This window comes from Festucalex cinctus, chromosome 2 (genome assembly GCF_051991245.1).
Source record: "Festucalex cinctus isolate MCC-2025b chromosome 2, RoL_Fcin_1.0, whole genome shotgun sequence".
In the NCBI taxonomy this organism is placed as follows: Eukaryota; Metazoa; Chordata; class Actinopteri; order Syngnathiformes; family Syngnathidae; genus Festucalex; species Festucalex cinctus.
Genome location: NC_135412.1, coordinates 22,910,980 through 22,930,343, shown reverse-complemented (window position 1 = coordinate 22,930,343; position 19,364 = coordinate 22,910,980). Strand labels below are relative to the sequence as shown.

General features: G+C 39.1%; 1 protein-coding gene across 5 annotated transcripts in view; it reads left to right on the top strand.

The window, feature by feature from the left end:
- tns1a (tensin 1a) overlaps positions 1-19,364 on the top strand; it is a 113,122-nt gene that overhangs the window by 53,747 nt on the left and 40,011 nt on the right. For all 5 annotated transcript variants that reach the window (XM_077513782.1, XM_077513783.1, XM_077513784.1 and 2 more), the window contains 8 exons: positions 9,592-9,624; positions 11,254-11,295; positions 16,341-16,390; positions 16,647-16,818; positions 16,897-16,947; positions 17,029-17,151; positions 17,225-17,289; positions 17,561-17,644. In XM_077513782.1, the coding sequence (XP_077369908.1) occupies positions 9,592-9,624; positions 11,254-11,295; positions 16,341-16,390; positions 16,647-16,818; positions 16,897-16,947; positions 17,029-17,151; positions 17,225-17,289; positions 17,561-17,644 (620 nt within the window). The remainder of the gene's footprint in view (positions 1-9,591; positions 9,625-11,253; positions 11,296-16,340; positions 16,391-16,646; positions 16,819-16,896; positions 16,948-17,028; positions 17,152-17,224; positions 17,290-17,560; positions 17,645-19,364) is intronic.

Below are 19,364 nucleotides of genomic sequence, written 5' to 3'. Positions count from 1 at the left end.
ACTCAACTAAGTCATGAGAAAGTGGCACCCATGAGCACTTGAAAGGCATTTGAGGCTTTCAACTGTGAACCTGCATGACATCAAACCAAGCTGCATAGATTGCATGCTTTCTTGCATTATCCCCACTTCTGGGGAAAACAGATGTTGGCAACAAGGTTATTTCAGTGAACTAAAACTAATGAAAAAAAAAACCTAAAACTGAAATTCAACAAACAAGTTTGTTAACGAAATAAAATAACGAAAATGCTTTTAAAAAAACAAAAACAAACTGAAACTACATTTTATGTTTACAAAACTAACAAACTATAATGACAGCAAAAATGTCCTTTGTTTGAGTCTTTAATAATTAATTGAATACATGAGCCTTTGGGGATGATTTTAATTGTGATATGAAGTTGATTGAGTTTGATATGAACCGAAATAAGGACGTTTGAATGTGTCACGCAGAAGTGACATCATCTTCTAGCAGCAGCCAATAGAAAAGTACCTTCAGATGACATCACTTCCCTGGTGTTTTTTTAAATATTGCACACAAGTAATACACATTTAAAAAAAAAAAAAAAAAAAAAAAATACTAATACTGAAACTAAAGCCTGGTCCACACGACAGGAGAATTGGCCCGATTTTAGCCCCGAATTTCCCCTTCCGACAATCTGAGACGCAAGCGATAATCTTCACAGATAATCCTGCCGTGTGTCTTGTCACCACACACAGCGCCTCCCGATATCGGCGCTCGGAAGGACCCCCGATTTGAAATCCAACATGTTGGAATTTTTGGCCCGATTTCGCTCCGCGCAGCAGATTGACAGTGATGTGCAGCCAATCAGAAAGCGAGCCAGCGAGGAAGCCGGTGGAGAATCCAAAATCAAAACAGTCATGACGCAGCAGAAAGTCCGTGCTCGTGCTATTACACTTTTTATTTTTTTAAATTATTTGTATTTTTTTTGTTTTGTTTTTTTTACACACGCATTCTCCACAAATAAACGTGGTCTCCGGGTGGGACACGAACCCGCGCCGCCAGCACCGAGCCGAGGGCAAGCGATGTCTCGCCAGTGCCAATTTACACTCCTTTAAACAACACCTTTTCTTTTTATGCCGCTTTTTCAGCTGAAAACCAGGATCCACTCATGTTGACGACTCGGAAGCCACGTTTAATCTTGAGAGGTTTTGCGAGACTTCCCGTCACATTCTTCAATGAACTCGGCTCGTGTGGAGTGTGTTGATTGTGCAGTGTGGCCGCACACCACGCACGGTACGTTCAAAACTGGAACTCCCGTGATTTTTTCTCTTCACGTCTGGTGTCTGTCAAAGATTGGAAATCGGCCGACAATTTTAAAATCTTGCCGTGTGAACCAGGCTTAACTCAAACTGCACTAAAACTAAGCATTTATTAAAGAAACAAAAACTAATAAAATCTAACAGAACTACCCTGAAAACTAATTAAAACTAACTAAATTTAAAAAACAAATCTCAAAACAAAATAAAAATTAACTAAAATGAAAATTCCAAAACTATAATAACCCTGGTGCTCAACCATTGCCTCTTGTGATTTTACATATATTTATTTTGACATTAACCGGAAAAAGGACATTTGAAAGTATGTCACACAGAAAGTGACGTCATCTCGCAGCAACCAACAGAAAAGCACCTTGAGATGATGTCGCTCCCATGGTGGTTGTTTTAAATATTGCGTACAAGTAATACACATTTTTTTTAAACTAATACTGAAACTAACTAAAACTAAACTAAAACTAAACATTTATTAAATAACTCAAACTAATAAAAACTAACAGAACCACACAGGAAACAAAATTAAAACTAACTGAATTTAAAAAAACAAAACTCAAAACGAACTCAAATGAAAAAAATCCAAAACTATAATAACCCTGGTTGGCAAATGACTCTTCTCTGACGTTCAGCCAACATCAATGTAGCAGCTAAACATGAGTGGTCGGGAGGTCACGGCGGTTTCCAAACATGAGAATTCCGTTTTATTGGACCGCCGTTGGGTACGGCACAGCCTGCCAATGTTCTTCATTTGCTTCTGACCCTTGAGAGAAAACATTTCACTTTTTTTCTCACCTTGCCCATAACAAGAGCGCCAGTCATGCGTTCCCTTGAGCGTGGCGAGGTGAAGACCGATGTTAATAGAACAGCTGTTTGTCCCTTCTTCTAGAAGCGGGTTCCCCTCGGGGAAGGTTACATGTTTACCCATTAGATTACAACCCCGAGGGAAATGTGGAGACGCATTATGAATCATGTATTCACAAAGTTCTTCCCCTGTAATGGGAAACAAGCGTGATTCGTGACATGGTGTTAAATAGGCTGTATTTACTGTCAAAGCACAAATGAGACTAGGGTGACCAGATTTTCACAATTATAATCCAGGCCATGACAATTTCACTGAAAATCAAATGTACAATAAATTCTCACCAGGAATTATTTATGACAAACTTAATCGTGAGTCAATCTGGTTGTGTTATTGTTTTAGCTAATTGTGTGACTGCTGCGGAGCAAAGCAGTAGCGGAGCTACCGCTTGCGAAGCAAAGCAGGCACATATTACGGTACTATCCTAGAAAACGGCATTTATTATTTTTCTTTATTTACCTGAATTTTTCACACAAAATGCGGCCCGAACCATTGAACGTACCGGCACAAATGAGGTATCAAAAGATGTGGCCCCATCTGTCTCGGCGGGGAATTTATTTTTATTTTTTTCGGAATTCCGAGTTACCATGGCAACGCAATTCGCAAAAAACCCTGCCATAAAGTCCCATAGGAATGAATTGAGAAAGGGGGGAAAGATCCACAAATCAAGCACCTAGGGAATGACCTGATTTCAACAGGAAGTGACTTGATTTCAACAGGAAGTGACCCAGCAGTGACCTGACTTCAACAGTTAGTGACTTGATTTCAAGAGGAAGTGACACAGAAGTGACCTGAATCACTATAATAGTCCAAACAGTTGGCTTACTGACTAGATTTAAAAAAAACAAACAAACAAACAAACAAACAAAAAAACCATTGAGACGGAAAGCTGTGTAAAATCAAGACAAAACAATGGGGCTTGTGAAATGCGCCGTGACTCGGGACACAAGGCTTAAACCGGGGTTGTCCTGGTTTAATCCGAGATGTATGGTCACCCTAAGACAGCTCCACTCTTGCAATAAATATGTTTATGAAGTTGAGCCCTTGCATTCCATCTTTATCCTGACTTCACTGTGCTTTTCATAGGCCATTACGACATCCAACATTGTCACTATTAAAAAAAATTAAAAAAAATTTAAAAAAAAGCGGCATCAAATGCAAAGCAATCATGGGGTTTAACGCCACTGCGGCGCTTCTGATCAGAAGCTTTTCATTGTCCAAACAAAGTGAGCTGCAGTTTCACATCCGATCTTCATCAGTTCCTCTGTTAAAGGTCTATTTTGCAAGAGTCGTAGTGATTGGCCTACTCGGGGCTCATTGTGGTCTGATCGTGCTCCAACAGCTACTTTCCCGCTCATCCGGGGTTCTCACAGTCTTGCCTGTCGTTTGATCAACTTCCTTTTAGACCACAAAGTCGTCACACAAATGTGGCGGTTGGGAGGAGAGCCCATCCTCAATATCAGTATGTTGTGGTTTAGGCAGCCTTGTTGAACCCACAGGATGGTTTCAGTCGTAAAAAAGGACATGTCATATCAAACTTTCTAAGCAGAGAAGGAAATAATGTAATAACATGTATGCAGTGAGCAAATTCTGTGCCAGGAAGTTATTTCCAGTTCCCAACTGAAACTTCAGATGACGTCGCTCCCATGGTGTTTTTTAAATATTGTGCGCAAATAATACACATTTAAAAAACAAAAAGCAAACAAAAAACCTAATACTGAAACTAACTAAAACTAAGATTTATTAAATAAATATAAGTAATAAAAACTAACAGAACCACCCCGAAAACTCGTTAAAACTAAATTCAAAAAACAAAACTCAAAACAAAATAAAAACCAACTAAATTGAAAAATTCCAAAACTATAGTAACCCTGATATTAACCAGAATAAGGACGTTTGAAAGTGTGTCACATAGAAGTGACGTAATCTGACAACAGCCAATGGAATAGCACCTTTAGATGACGCCACTCCCATGTTTTTTTTGTTTTTGTTTTTTTTAAATATTGCGCACAAGTCACACATTTTTAAAAACTAAAACTAATACTGAAACTAACTAAAAGTAAGTATTTCTTAAATAACAAATTATTAAAAACTAACAGAACCACCCTGAAAACTATTTAAAACTAACTCAATTTAAAAAACTAAACTCAAAACGAAATAAAAGCTAACTAAAATTAAAAATTCCAAAACTATAATAACCTTGATATTAACCAGAAAAACGACGTTTGAACGTGTGTCACACAGAAGTGACATCATGTAGCAACAGCCAATAGAAAAGCACCTTCAGATGACGTCACTCCCACGGTGTTTTTTTAAATATTGCGCACAAGTCATACACATTTAAAAAAAAAAAAAACTAATACTGAAATTAAATAAAACTAAGCATTTATTAAATAGCTAAAACTAATAAAAACTAACAGAACCACCCTGAAAACTATTTAAAAATAACTCAATTAAAAAAAAAAACCCGAAATCAAAACTAACTAAAATGAAAAATTCCAAAACTAAAATAACCCTGGTGGTCAACCATTGCCTCTTGGTCTTGTTTTTAAGCTTTAGGCTCTCATCTGGAAAAAAAATATTCACTGTACCAATGTAAGTCATTCATTCAGTTCACTCGTCCACGTCCTATCACCGAGTGTACAATATAGTTAACATGTTCTGCATCATTTCACCTTCACGTCAAAATGTCAAATCAGAGATGAACAGGTACTCGCTCCACAGTTACGGCACTCTTTCTTCCCTCTTAGAGAGGCAGTATGCTTCAATCCATCCAAAGAGGATTTTGGAGCTTCGCTCCTTATTTGGCCTGTGCCTGAGTGTGGAATTCAATTTCTCAGGCAAGCCCGCCGACGTGCAACTTAGCTCGGGAGGATTGCCGAGGGAATTGGGAGTGGGGTTGCCCCACTGGAGCCAATGCACCTCTACGCCCATTAGATGTGATATACAGTGTTCCATCCTTTTCTGCTGGGGTTAGCTTTCAAAAAATACCCGCAATAAATAAAATCCGCAAAGTAGTTGTGCTTCAGCATTCCCACATGTTATTGTGATTTTTATTCTCCACACTTTTTTCCTGCGTAACAGCTCCCACATAATAGTTCCAATTTCAATCAAATTTCAACTAGCTTCAAAAATTGACGCCTCATGGGGTATATATCGTCTTATTCCACAATACAGTATTTACACAATTTAACGATTAATATAAACTTTTCCCCATTCATTTTCAATGGGACAGACATTGAACTTTCCACGCCCACTTCCATACATATAACTTATCATCATTACCAGGTGTCTGACACTGCTCGGTGGCACAGTTGGTAAAGTGCATTGTCCAGTAACCGGGAGGTTATAATTTATTTCTCAATTTACTTCATAAGCATTCTACATGCATTCAAATCTTAGCATTCAGCTATTAGCATTCAGCTTTCAGCATTCCAATGCAATTTCTCCAGAAATTGCGCTTACTCTTGTTAGCTTTGTGTTTTACATTTATTATAAATGTTTTAAGGCTCTAAAACCCCTCACCACACACTTTATACACTTTTCTCATCAAGGCATTGATATTTTCTCACATTTCTCTCTTGTTTAAACATTCTCAATGTTCAAACAATAGATATATTACTGTAAAAAAAATAAAATAAATAATGCATGCAAATTTGCACTAAAATATCCGCGAAACGATAAGACCGCAAAAAATTGAACCGCATAATAGCGAGGGAACACTGTACACAATATTAGGCCTATTCAGATTTGTCAGAATAAAATTCAGCTCGCCAATTCATTCAAAAAAGCACATCATGAATAAAATAACTTCTTTTTGTTTGTTTTTTTCTTTTTTTGGTCCCTGAATGTTATTGGGGCAAACATTTGTTAAGGTGACTGATGTTGGATTGGAGGGCCTGCCGACTCACCTTGTCTGTCCTAGTTCATCTCAAATGTGTTTGATGCGGTTGAGGTCAGGGTTCTGTCCAATGTCTTTCCTCCAAAGGCACCCAAACATGCCTTTTATGAACCTTGTGCATTGGGGCACTATCTGGACCAGAAAGAGGGCCTCCCAGAAGGACTTTGTAAAATAGAAATAAAAAAAAAAAATTGGGTTTAAACTCTTGACTGACTAATGAATTGATGTAGAGTGTGGCTCCTGTCAGGTTTACCTGCTTGACATTTATTAAACACAAGAAAAAGGAGAGAAGACACTCAATTCAAAGCTCACGAGGAGAGAGAAGAGGACACAATTCACTCCTGCACTCTCTGAAAAAAATCCTCTCCTCACCCTCTCTTTTTATTTGGTTTCCACGTCCCTAGTTCTATAGGTGTTCCAACCCTAAAAATGCAGTGTACTTCTTTCTCTATGTATGTGTGTGTGCATGTGAGTGTAAGATTGGCGATTACGTGTGGTCAAGTTTGCAATCATTTCTTAACAGAAAACAGGCGGCCTCAGCAGACTGGTCAAAACCATTCTGCTGCGTTTGATGTTCTGCTTCTTGAGCTTCTTGAGTCATCTTCTGTTAAGATAACATATAGCTAGGCTATGTGAATGTGAGTGTGGAGCAGAACAGCACATTCTTCATTGCAGCAAATGGATGATAACTTATATGTACAATTATTCCGACAGCACCCTTCCCACAGCACCCTTACGTTGAAATGTTGAAAGACATTTTCCTTGTTTAACTATTGCGTAAGGAGAATGAAGGCAAGCTGGACAAGGATCTTGTGAGTTGTGCCAGAGGTCACTGGCTTTTCCCAGAAGTCCCTCGTGATGCGATGCCATTTTAAGATGGGTGTTTCATGGATGAACCCTTTTAGAGTTCATTTTTCTCCATTCAGGATTCTTTGATTGTTCTCTGCCTGTGTGAAGGAGCAAAGAGAGGCTGGGAAGAAAGCTGACCATCGCATCTCATTTCTGCACGAAAACAGCAAACTGACAGTGGCTATTTGATTCTGTTGATTCTATTTAACAAGCAGAATGTTGTGGCGCATGGCAGAATCTCCAAGATATTCTTGTGCTTTTATGTTCCTCGGCAGGCGGAAACCACGCGAGGATATGTATTAGCTTCCCACATCAGCCGCCTTATAAGGATGTAGACGCGGTTGGGAATGTTAACAGTGAAGATCGTCTCGTCTGGCTTCTCTCGAGTCTCATTCCCCTCATCTCTGACGCCTTTTGACCTTTGGATCAACAAACGTGCTGTTGGCTGCTGATCACTGTTGTCAAGTGGTTCATGGACAGCAATTCTGAAAGGACAAACATTGTATTTCATACAGAAAGGGATTGAAGGGTTTTGTGCAGCTGTGAAAATTAATGCTATTACACTAATTGCCGTTATTTGCCCATCCAGTTGTTTAAATATAACGTACATGATGTTTATAAAAGTGGCTCACAAATTAATGACTGGGGGAAAATGTGAGTCTTGACGTAACCCGAGTGAAGTATAATATACATCGATGCTACCTTTCCTGTCAAAAGAGCCATTTTAGGCCAAATAAATGACAAAAAATCTGTTTGGACCTGCAAAACATTTCAACATTGTGATAAAGGAAACAGTTTGTTAGTCTCATGTACTGAGGGCCCGAGAGCTTATTGGATCTGTACCATCGCAGAAAAAATATGCAGCATCGAATACGGATAGATTCATTTGCTTCTACCTTTCGTCTTCCTGCTTGTTTTTTTTTCACACATTTTTAGATTTTCTAACCTTATTTCAAATTTCTGACATTTTTGGCAGTTTTATAGACACATTATGGTGATTTTTTTTGCCTTTCTTCTTTTTTTTGGACTTGTTATTTTTAGACTTTTTTTTGTGCCTTTTTTGCTATTAATTTCTGACATTTTATGGTAATTTTCAGGATTTCTTTTGTTTTTTGACATTTTATGGTCACTTTTTGAACATTTTCTGAACTGTCTTTTCTCAAATCAATTTTTTTGACTATTTTGGAAATTTTTAGACATTTTATGATAATTTTCAGGATTTCTTCTTTTGTTTTTGGACATTTTTATGGTTACTTTTTGAGCACTTTCTGACCTGCCTTTTCTCAAAACAATTTTCTGACTATTTTGGCAATTTTGTGGACATTTTATGGTAATTTTCGGGATTTCTTCTTTTGTTTTTGGACATTTTTATGGTTACTTTTTGAACACTTTCTTCCCTATATATATATATATATATATATATATATATATATGTGTGTGTGTGTGTGTGTGTGTGTATTAGGGCTGTCAAAGTTAAAGCATTAATAGATTAATTGATCAGAAAATTATCGCATTAATCACGTATTAACGCATATTAATTAATTAAATTTTTTTTTGGACCGCACTTGAGCCTTGAACGTAACCGCGGATGGTTACATTGAAGGCTGCGCAGGTCAGTGATGAGGTCAATGCACGGCATTTCCTATGCCTGTTGTTCCAAAATGAGCGGGGTGACTCCAGTTGGTTTACTCGGTGGTAAATTTCGCTTTAAAAAACACCCTGATGGGACTTTAGATAAAACAAAAGAAATTTGCGTTTAATTAATGAATAATTGCTGAATTGCACCCAGTTGATATGGTGCTGTTACGTTTTGAGCAATACACACATGCATGAAATTGCATACATGCATTTAATCAATGTTTGCAAATGACATTCAGATCATAAAATGCATTAATTGTATTTATTTTATATTACGCGAATACGTAAGTAATTTAGCTGATTAATCGTGATTAATCAAAATTAAAAAGTGATTAATTAGATTAAAAATTCTAATCGTTTGACAGCACTAATATATATATATATATATATATATATATATATATATATATATATATATATATATATATATATATATATATATATACATACTTTTTATTTGAGAATATTTTATCTAAAAAGTAAAAATATGTTTAAAAAAAATAATAGCCACAGGACAGGAACTGAAGAGCCAGAGCGAGCCAGTTATGTTTGTGGAGGCTGCCAGGAAGTGAGACAAAATCGTGACTCTCATCAATGATGTTTGCCATCACGTGGCATAACAACAATACTCCTCCAGCTCCTGTATTCTGATATGCTCCTTGATAACCTTGCAAATAGCAACGAGGCTTTTGTTCTCACTGTGCAAACCAATTAAGGCGGCTTCCTTCCACCGGAGGCTGCTGGCCGCTGATAGCGCGCGCCCGTCTCAAACATGCAGCAGCTCATGTTTATGCGTAAAGTTGCTGGATCCTAATCAGTCTGCGAGATGCTCATACAGACTATTAGGAGCCGCTCTTGTCATGGATACTTGGAGCACGCGCTTGGTGGCCTTCCTACTATTTAAAGATGCCACATCAGAAAACGTAATGAAAGCCGCTCTCATTCTCAAGCGGTGTTATGGTCAGTCCCCTTGCTTGTTATTATCTGCAGGGTCAAACTGTTTCAGAACACAATCACGGACAATCCTTCACATGCACTCTCTCTCCTTTTACAGGTCACCACGGCGTGTCAAACCAACTATGAACTTGTGAGTACAACACGTCGCGCATACATACGTGACTCCTTTGACCCGTTCAAAAGTTTCATGATCCGAGCTGGAATTGTGTGCAAAGCCACACGCAAACACGAGCTGCCGCTAGAGGTCGAAGGTCAGGCTCTAAAGCAGGGGTGTCAAACTTATTTGTTGTTATGGTCATTCTGACTGTGGCCTCATCGAATAACATACACACAATTTGACAGGTAACTCGTTTGAAAGTCACAAGTAAAGGAAAGTCGTTTGTTCGATAATTCCTTTCCAGGGGTGAGAGAGCATTTTACAAATTATTGTTGGTCTGTCATTCGTCACCACTTAATCACCATTAGGACCCACAGACAAAGGTGGGCATTCCGTCAATACTGACGGCCTGTCCGTCAGTCTGTCATTTGTCAAGCGGCGACCAAACAAACTGAGAGGTCCGTCGGTACTTGACCCGATTAGAGATGATTACACTGACGGACGGAGGAAAAAAAAAAAAAACACTTCCGTCATTGCTTATGCTGCATTGGAGGATGGTCAGAACTTAAGTCAGATATATCAGAGTTGGATTTTCCCAGTTCTGACCTGAAAGCGTTTGAGGCAAAAGTAAACAACCAAAATGGTGGATAGTGATAAATAGTTTTTTTTTATTTTGGTCTTCAAAATTCATTTTAACCTCCATCAAACTTACCTTCCCACAATTTTGCTTCATTTATTGTTTTTATCTTATTTCATAACCATTGCATACAGTTCACCGTATAATTTCATGCACGGCGATAGTGGCATACTGTCACGTGTGTTGTGTTGCGTGAAGGTATGTCGAATATTTTTGAATGAAGAAAGCTATCGAGTTTAATACTCAAGTAAATTATGCTTTACCATTCACCGTCTGTGTTTCCAACACGTCACCATTGTAGAGTGACGTCACTTGTAGTCCATCGGTGAAGACGGGATCCTTTTTTTTTTTTTTTTTTTCCCCCGACTTCACAAGTGGAATTTCCGAAAAGTCCCACTTTCGACCATCCTCGAATGCAGCATTAGTCCGTCTTTTTTTTTTTTAGCTTGTCATTCGTCAGCATTACGGGCGTCCATCAGGGGCGCAATGACGGACAATCCGTCAGTAATGGCGAAATGCCCACTTCTGTTCATTTCATTATTGAAATGTATTCCGAAAAGGGGTTTATCAAACCACAAACAGAAACAATAATAATTTTCTTTCCGTTATTTAAAGTGAAGACAAGGTACAATTTTGGGTTTGACATCTGCGTTCCAAAGCTTGTGTTAATAAAACTCGTTTTGTGAGAACCACATCATGAATTTGACGCTGGATGAAACATTCCAAGCAGTCACTTCCTTGTTATTTACTTTAGATGTGGGCCCTTTAAAATGACCGAGGCAGTTTATAAACAGTCCCAAGTTTTGTTTATAGAGCTCAACTAAGCACACTTAACTCAACTATTTTTCCTGGGTACATGTGGGGATGGATGGCTGCATGATTATATTTGGTATGTACAGTATGGGTCCATCTCTTCGTCACACAAGCTCATGTGATTGTAGCATACTTGAGTATAAATAATAAGTAGAGTGGCAACATTTTGGCATTTGTGACTAACCGGCTGGATGTCTGCTTTCTCTCCGCAGCCTCCCACTCCTCAGCTGCCATTAAAGCACGTAGATACTCCGGTAAGTGGCGATGCTTTCTGACTCCACACGTGCTTTCTTTCCGAGGCCACGCTTTCGCATTTCAAGTGTGCAGTGTTAATATCAGCTGATTTATGGTCAGATCGCGTAACCCGCTATGAAAAATAAACACACAGACTGACGCTGAATCAGTGCTGGGCCAGTGCAAGGAACAGGAAAATTGTGTTGAGAATACAGTAATAGTTGTGCTCAGAATCCACGTTGTAGATTTTTTTCTACGGTGGCCCTAAAGTGCAAAAAGCAAAAACAAAAATTGCAAATCAAAACTAGACTAAGTGCAATTTCTGGAGAAATTGCGTGGGAATGCTGAATGCTAATAGCGGAATGCTAAGATTTGAATGCATGTGGAATGCTTATGAAGTAAATTGAGAGATAAATTATGAAATTATGACTTCCTGGTTACTGGACATTGCGTTTTACCAACTGTGCCACCGAGCACCTGGTAATGATGATAAGTTATATGTATGGAAGTGGGCGTGCAAAGTGATATTTAGAAAAAGTTCAATGTCTGTCCCATTGAAAATTAATGGGGAAAAGTTTATATTAATCGTTAAATTGTGCAAATACTGTAAGTAATGTGGAATCAGACAACATATATCCCATGAGGCGTCAGTTTTTTAAGTTAGTTAAAATTTGAACAGTAAAAATTGGAAGTATTATGTGGGAGTTGTTAACACAAACCAAAAAAAAAAAAACACACAAAAACAAAACACCACAGCAAATCAAAAATCACACAAAGAAAAATGATTTTTAAAATCAGTTTCTGCCTCTGGAGACAACATCCTGTACCTAAATCCGCGGTACGGACAACGGGCTCCTTTGCATTTTTGTACGCGCAGCCATAACAACATCAGGATAAGACAAGCCGGTTGTAACTATTTTGAGGAACTCCATTCTGAAGGCTAATTAGCAGTCAGCAGCGCATGTTTACAGTACAAAGGAAGTGCACGTCAACACCCGGCTTGCATGGGAAGAAGAGAGAAACTGTTGTGGGGAGAGTTGGGAATAAAGAGAGATAATGAGATAGAGGGAGGAGCATCTGCAAGTATGCGTGAAGAGGAAAAACATCAGCAGTTGGTGATAGAGGCATCCTGTAGCATCTTTTTTCCACCATGGGAACCCGCATGGAGTGGAATGCCGCATCCCTGGACATGGATACATCATGCCAAATTTTGTTTTCTCACAAATTTCGATATTCCAAACAAAAAGAAGCCTGATCCGTCCGTCATGCCTCTTGGCGTCTCTTTTCACAAACATTTTCCCTTCCTGCGCTTAGCTTGGAGGTGGAGCACAGGTCACCTGGTCAACAAGGTAGGCTCCGCCCATAGTGGAAAGCAAGTTTCACACTTAACTTCGTTTGACAATGTCACACACAGGGTTATTATAGTTTTGGAATTTTTTATTTCGTTTTGAGCTTTGTCTTTTAAATTGAGTTAGTTTTAATTAGTTTTCAGGGTGGTTCTGTTAGTGTTTATTAGTTTTAGTTATTTGATAAATGCCCAGTTTTAGATAGTTTCAGTATTAGGTTTAGTTTTTTTTAAATGTGTATTACTTGTGCACAATATTTAAAAAAAAAAAAAAAACAGCATGGGAGCGACGTCATCTGAAGGTTCTTTTCTATTGGTTGCAGCTCGATGACGTCACTGCTGTGTGGTACACTTTCAAATGTCCTTATTCCGATTCATATAAAAATAAATGTTTTTCAAATCACATTTAAAATCATCCCCAAAGGTTCATGCATTAAATTCATTAACAAATACTAAAACTAAGGACATTTTTGCCATCATTATAGTTAGTTTTAGTTTTGTAAACATCAAATCGAGTTTCAGTTAGTTTTCGTTCTTTAAAAAAACATTTTTGTTTTTATTTTATTTCGTTCACAAAATTGTTTTTTGAATTTTAGTTGTAGTTATTTTGTTAGTCTCAGTTAACTAAAATAACCTTGGTCACACATAATGGTGACAAACGCTTAAGTAGCACGAGTAAAGCAACCCTTCGTTTTCATTTGATCAAAACAGAGCAATTGAGAGAACATGGTTGGTAAATGACTAGGATGATGATTTGAACACTCGACTGCTGTAGTTTTGAATATATGAAGTTAGCCAACATTAATTTCCACTTCATACAGCTAAGTTGATTACAAACTAGACATGGCTAACATGATTAGTCAGGAACTGGCTGTTGCTAAGATGAATGGCACAGAGTCGCCTTTTTTGATGGTGAAGTGGATATTGATCTCTTTTCTTTTATACCCCTTTTATTTATTTAGCTATTTTAATTTCTATTGTCTTTTTTTTTTTTTTTCATTCGGTAGTCTTACCGATTCAACGTCTTATCATCATTGCTCTTCTTTTTTTTTTTTGTGTGTGTGTGCGTGCGTGCGCGTGCGTGCGTGTGCGTGCAAATACGTATAAATTTATACTCATTAATTCACCTAAAGCCTTATAAATATCCCATTACCCTTCGCCTTAACCAGGTACTTCAGAATCTTGCCAGAGTCGTGAGGTTTAAATGGTCAGGAGACCAGAGAAAAGGTCAGAAAAAAATAAAGAGAAAAGAAAGATAAATCAAAGTGAAATCCAGCACCGACCAAACACTTCCTGCCTTCCCCATGATTACAAAATCAAAGTCTTACGCTAACCCCGGAAGCCTCTAAATTCCAGCAAATTTAGCGAGATCTCAAGAGACCAGAGGAAAAACTTAAGAGAGGAAGGAGGGAAGGATCGATAAGGCAGAGTGAGATCCATAGAAGCCAGTACATCCAATCCATCAAAGTGAAATCCAGCACCAACAAAACCCCTCCTGCGTGGTTACAAAACCAGAGTCTTATGCCAACCCCAGAAACCTCAAACTTCCAATAAATTGAGATCTCAAGTGACCAGAGGAAAAACTAAAGAGAGGAAGGAGGGAAGGATAGATAAACCAAAGTGAGATCCACAGACACCAGCACCCACTGATTCAAGGGGCTGTGGGAGGGAGAGGCTACTTCTGTTGACTTTCAGTAGATGCTGGTGCGACGGATCTGGCATGCATAAGGACCACCACCAAAGAAAGAAGCCGTCAACCGCGGTCCAGCAAAGCGAGCACCGCCCCCCCCCCCCCCCTTTGAGTTGCATTTGAATGTATGAAAGGGGCTATATCAGGGGTGGCAAACTGCGGTCCTCGAGGGCCGGTGTCCTGCAGGTTTTGTAGATTTCCCTACTCGAAGTGCAGCTGATTCCAATTAACAGGCTCGTTATCAGGTTTCTGCAGAGCTTGCTGATGAGCTGATCATGAATCAGCTGTGTTGAAGAAGGGAAATATCCAAAACCAGCAGGACTGCGGCCCTCGAGGACCGGATCTCGCCACCCCTGGGCTATATAAATAAAGTTTGATTTGATTGCGCAATAGAGCTGATGTTAGCTTACCAGCTAGCCCTGAAGATTGGCTAAATTTCTCATCAACAACCCAACCATGTGTTTCATAAAATGGATGATGGCTGTTTGGTTCCCTGTCAGTTCCCGTTTGAAGTGGCTACTCCGTTTCTGGAAAGTCTTGCCATCATCTCTCGACAAATATTTCCAACTTGCATTGTCATTTCGCATTGTCTGAGGCCTGCCTCACATCTGGTGCCGGTCAGATCATTGAAGAAGAGGATGCTTCCCGTTTTGGCTCTTGAGGCAGAGTAGCGTCACAGCTGCAGCCTGTGGCTAGCGCACACTTTGTACTGCAAAAAAAAAAATAATCATTGTCCTACTGTGCTTGCCTTTCATGACTTTGTTGTCTTTTGTGCTACAACCTTCTGGACGTTGCCGTCAAATCAGTTACATTGATTCTGCACTACAGTCAAGAGAAGAGAAAAGTTTCTAATCCTGATGGTCATGGATGGACTGGGAACAAAATTCTGCCCGGGAAAATATTCATCAATTGAGGATTTGAGGGAAATGCGGACAATGAACAACAGGCTCCGAATTGTATTCATCCTTGGAGATATTGTGAATTTCATCAACAAAAACTAAACAAAAATGATTTCGTCAACATACATTTTTCATGGGACTAAAACTAGACAAGACTAAAACCATCATGAATAAACAATAACTGTGATTCAATCATTATGCATTTTTGTCGACTAATGAAGACGAGACGAAAATATCCTTCTCTTAATAAAATCTGGACGAAAATCGAAGGACATTTTAGTTTATGAACAAAAACGAGACCAACATGATATAATTTTGTAAAATCTTGTCTGCTAATCTTTCACTGTGACACGCCCCCTTTCAAATCTGCAGCTAGCGAGTGCAACATGCACAAACACATAGGACAGACAGGTGGTGGATTCACAGTGAACGGTAAAAAAAAAAAAAAAATTTAAGTGAATTATAGTTATAGTAATGTAACATTAATCCAACGGCCATAACGTTACAACAATAATCTTAATCCGACTGCTAACTAATGCTTGGCTAATTTATTAGATTGTAGCATGGAGCCATAGTAGCCACTTGTTGATATACTGTAATTGCGTGTTAAGTTATTTTTCATCAAAAAGATGAGCAAAATTTTGATGTGAAATAGTTTTTTCAATCCAAAATGTTCAACATTATATGATGACAAAAAATATACAGGGGTAAAATAATTGTCCTGACTATAACTAAAAAAGACTAAAATGTTGGCAGAATTTGTTGACTAAATCTAGATGAATAAAATTATATTTTCTTAGACTAAAATAACGACTAAAATTCTCGATTTACAGTCGACTAAAAATGGACTCAATAAAAACGGAATGAGGTTGACTTAAAAACTAACAAGTTGAAAGTGAGACCAAATTTAAAAATAGCTGATAAAATAACACTTAAAGGGGGTTGTGGACGACAAACGACATCCAGTGATTACCATTCGTTGTTTGATGACAGTGAAGGGAGTAGCGCGCAGCGGCCGACGATTACTATTTATCGACAAGGCGGTCTGACGCTTATCGTGGCACTGGGACGAAACCCTGTCGTCACATCATTATTTGCTTATTATGATGTATACCCTCTTCTTCCTTTCAGGGGTCAGCCAGGTCCTACAAAAGTGCGGAAATAAAGCGGAAGCAGTCACGGTAAGAAACAACACGGTCGTGTCGCAAACACCATGAGAAAGTAAAGCAGATGTTGCTGATTGAACAAATTTGCATGATGTGAACAGTTGTGTACATTCTCGTAAGAGATTTATGGGTAACGACAACAGTCCTTGGAGGATTGAAAGGGATGGTAAACAACGTGTCTACTTTAAAAGAAGCTTCTAAATTCACCGTCACAATTGCTGTCTCTGTAAGGCGAGAGAAAATGACGCATCAAGCTGCTTGCCCTCACTAGGAGTCAGAGTATGGTCCAGGACATGGAGGAGAGTTATGAAGTGGAGCTGGTCTACATCACAGAGAGGATCATCTCCTTCTCTTTCCCTTCCACCGCCGAGGAGCGCAGCTACATCGCCCACCTCAAGGAGGTGGCGGCCATGTTGCGCTCCAAACACGGCGAACACTACCTGGTGAGGAACACACCTTTTGGCCGCTCACTCCTTTAGCCTCTGATGCCTTGATCTCGGTCCTTCCGTCCTCATATTTAGGTGCTCAACCTGAGCGAGTTGAGGAACGACTTAGCAACATTAAACCCCAAGGTAAAAAAAAAAAAAAAAAAAATGCGTAAGAGGCAAAGGAAAAGTTGACATTGTAGAAAGTTCTTAACTCGTGGTCTGCAGGTGCTGGAGTTTGGCTGGCCAGACCACCACGCGCCGCCACTGGACAAGATCTGCAGCATGTGCAAGGCCATCGACACGTGGCTCAACGGCGACCCGCACAATGTCGTGGTTCTTCACAACAAAGTAAACTCATACACACCGCAAGAACAATCGACATTTAGCGTTTGTGTGTCCATCACCATCTGTGCCGTTCCAGGGAAACCGAGGTCGGACGGGGGTGGTGGTGGCCGCCTACATGCACTACAGCAACATATCAGCAAGGTTAGCCTTATGAAATTCACCACCTCATGATTGCAAATGCGGCTTTTCTTCTTCAACTTTGTGTGGAAAGCCTGGAGGTGTTTGTGAGTCTGTGATTCATGTGGCAAAACAAGAAGCCATCCCGGCTGGTTTCTTGTTCTGCTTCTGCGAGAGCCAGCAGCTCAGGAGAGACATCATTCTTTCATGCAGCCAGATGTTGTTGGAACATTCGAGATGGTTTGAAACTCTGTGGGATCGTTCCCATAATGACAGCGTTGATTTGCGTTTCCAGTGCTGACCAGGCATTGGACAGGTTCGCCATGAGGCGCTTCTACGAGGACAAAGCGCTTCCTATGGGCCAGCCCTCGCAGAGAAGGTTTGTTGTTATCTTTTTGGAAACATCGTCACCAATTGCTTACAGCAACACAAGTCTTGTGAAAAACTAACCAGCTATTCTGTCAAATGGTTCATTTCAACTCTTCCCTGAAAAAAATGCCAATGTATGTTGAGCAATTAGGATTTTATAACACTTTTTATAAATATTTTTGCGTTAAGTACTGTATCGGGCATTTTGGACAGTCACGTGATCATCGTGACGTATCACGTACGTAAATACACAATGAACTAGAGAATGCGATTGTTTGCAGAAAAGAAGAAGAAGAATAACTAGAGCTGCGAGCAGCTATACAGGCCCCTCGCAACCCGGGCCACATTGGAGTACTTGCACGTCGGGGTACTGGCACGTTGGGGTACTGCCAAATGGGACAAGGACCGTCTAAAATGTTTTTGCCAAGCCTTGTGTGCAAGGTTTGACCAAAAGGCCAAAAGATGCTGTGCAATTCCCAAAATATATATATATATATATATATAAAAAAAAAAAGCATTTATCTTATTTATCTTATTTATCAAACAATTCCACGGCAACAAAAACTTTCGATAAGTTTGCATCTTAAACATCTTTAGATGAAACACACCAAGTTTGAAGACGGTCGGATAAATTATGGAGGCGGAGTTTGTTAAAATATGACCCCTGTGAAAGGCCACAAAAAATAGCGACAAATCCCAACATAAATCAAAATGGTGGACTTCCTGTTTGGTTTAGCACATGACTCCAGGAGACTTTTTTTGTACGTCGTGGGGTGTTACGTATGCCTCCAAATTTTCGGCGCTCTCTTTGCAAACAGTGCATGCTAAGGCAACAGCATGCAATGAAATAAAAAGCTTTCAATAACTTCTCATCTTCAACATCTTAAGATTAATCACACCAAGTGAAGATGATCGGATAGATTCTGTAGGAGGAGTTTGTTAAAATAAGACCCCTATGAAACGGCCAAAAAAAATGGCAACATGTTCCAAAGTAAATGATGGACTTCCTGTTAGGTTTAGCATATTAAATTATGTAGGAGGAGTTTGTTAAAATATGACCCCTGTAAAAGGCCACAAAAAATTGCTACAAATCCCAACGTAAATCAAAATGGTGGACTTCCTGGGTTTAGCACATGGCACCAACAGACTTTTTTTGTAGGTCGTAGGCTGTTACATATGTGTACCAATTTTCATAGCTCTAGGTTAAACATACAACCGGCAATGCTTTGTTAAGTAAGAATTTTGAAACTCTAAATTTGATGCCCCGCCCCCGTCATATGGTATGTCAAAAATTTAAAATTTTTTACCCTGATGTTGGCCCAGGTGTTGAGATGGTACAGAGTTAACCATGTAGGAGAAGGGGAGAAAAGTATGATCCCTGTAAATGTGCAAAAATGGGCCAAATTTGGACATTCAAATACTCATACCTCACTTCCTGTCTATTTTTTTTTTCCCAAAAATTATTATTTTTCCTAAATCACCTCCTCATGATAAAAATTATAAATTTTTTTGTGTTTCCTGAAAATGCTGAAAAATGACTTAGGTGATTATTTTAGGAAGGCATCGGTATGCTTATCACACACTGTAAAATATGCACTCCGTGTTTCCAAAGCAGCACATTTTCCACTAACTGGTCCAAATGTGGTTGTCATTCCCGTACACAAGAAAAGTTTTTTTCTCATCTGCAATTTGGTTTGAATTGGGATAATTGTGTGAAAATGTCACCGCTT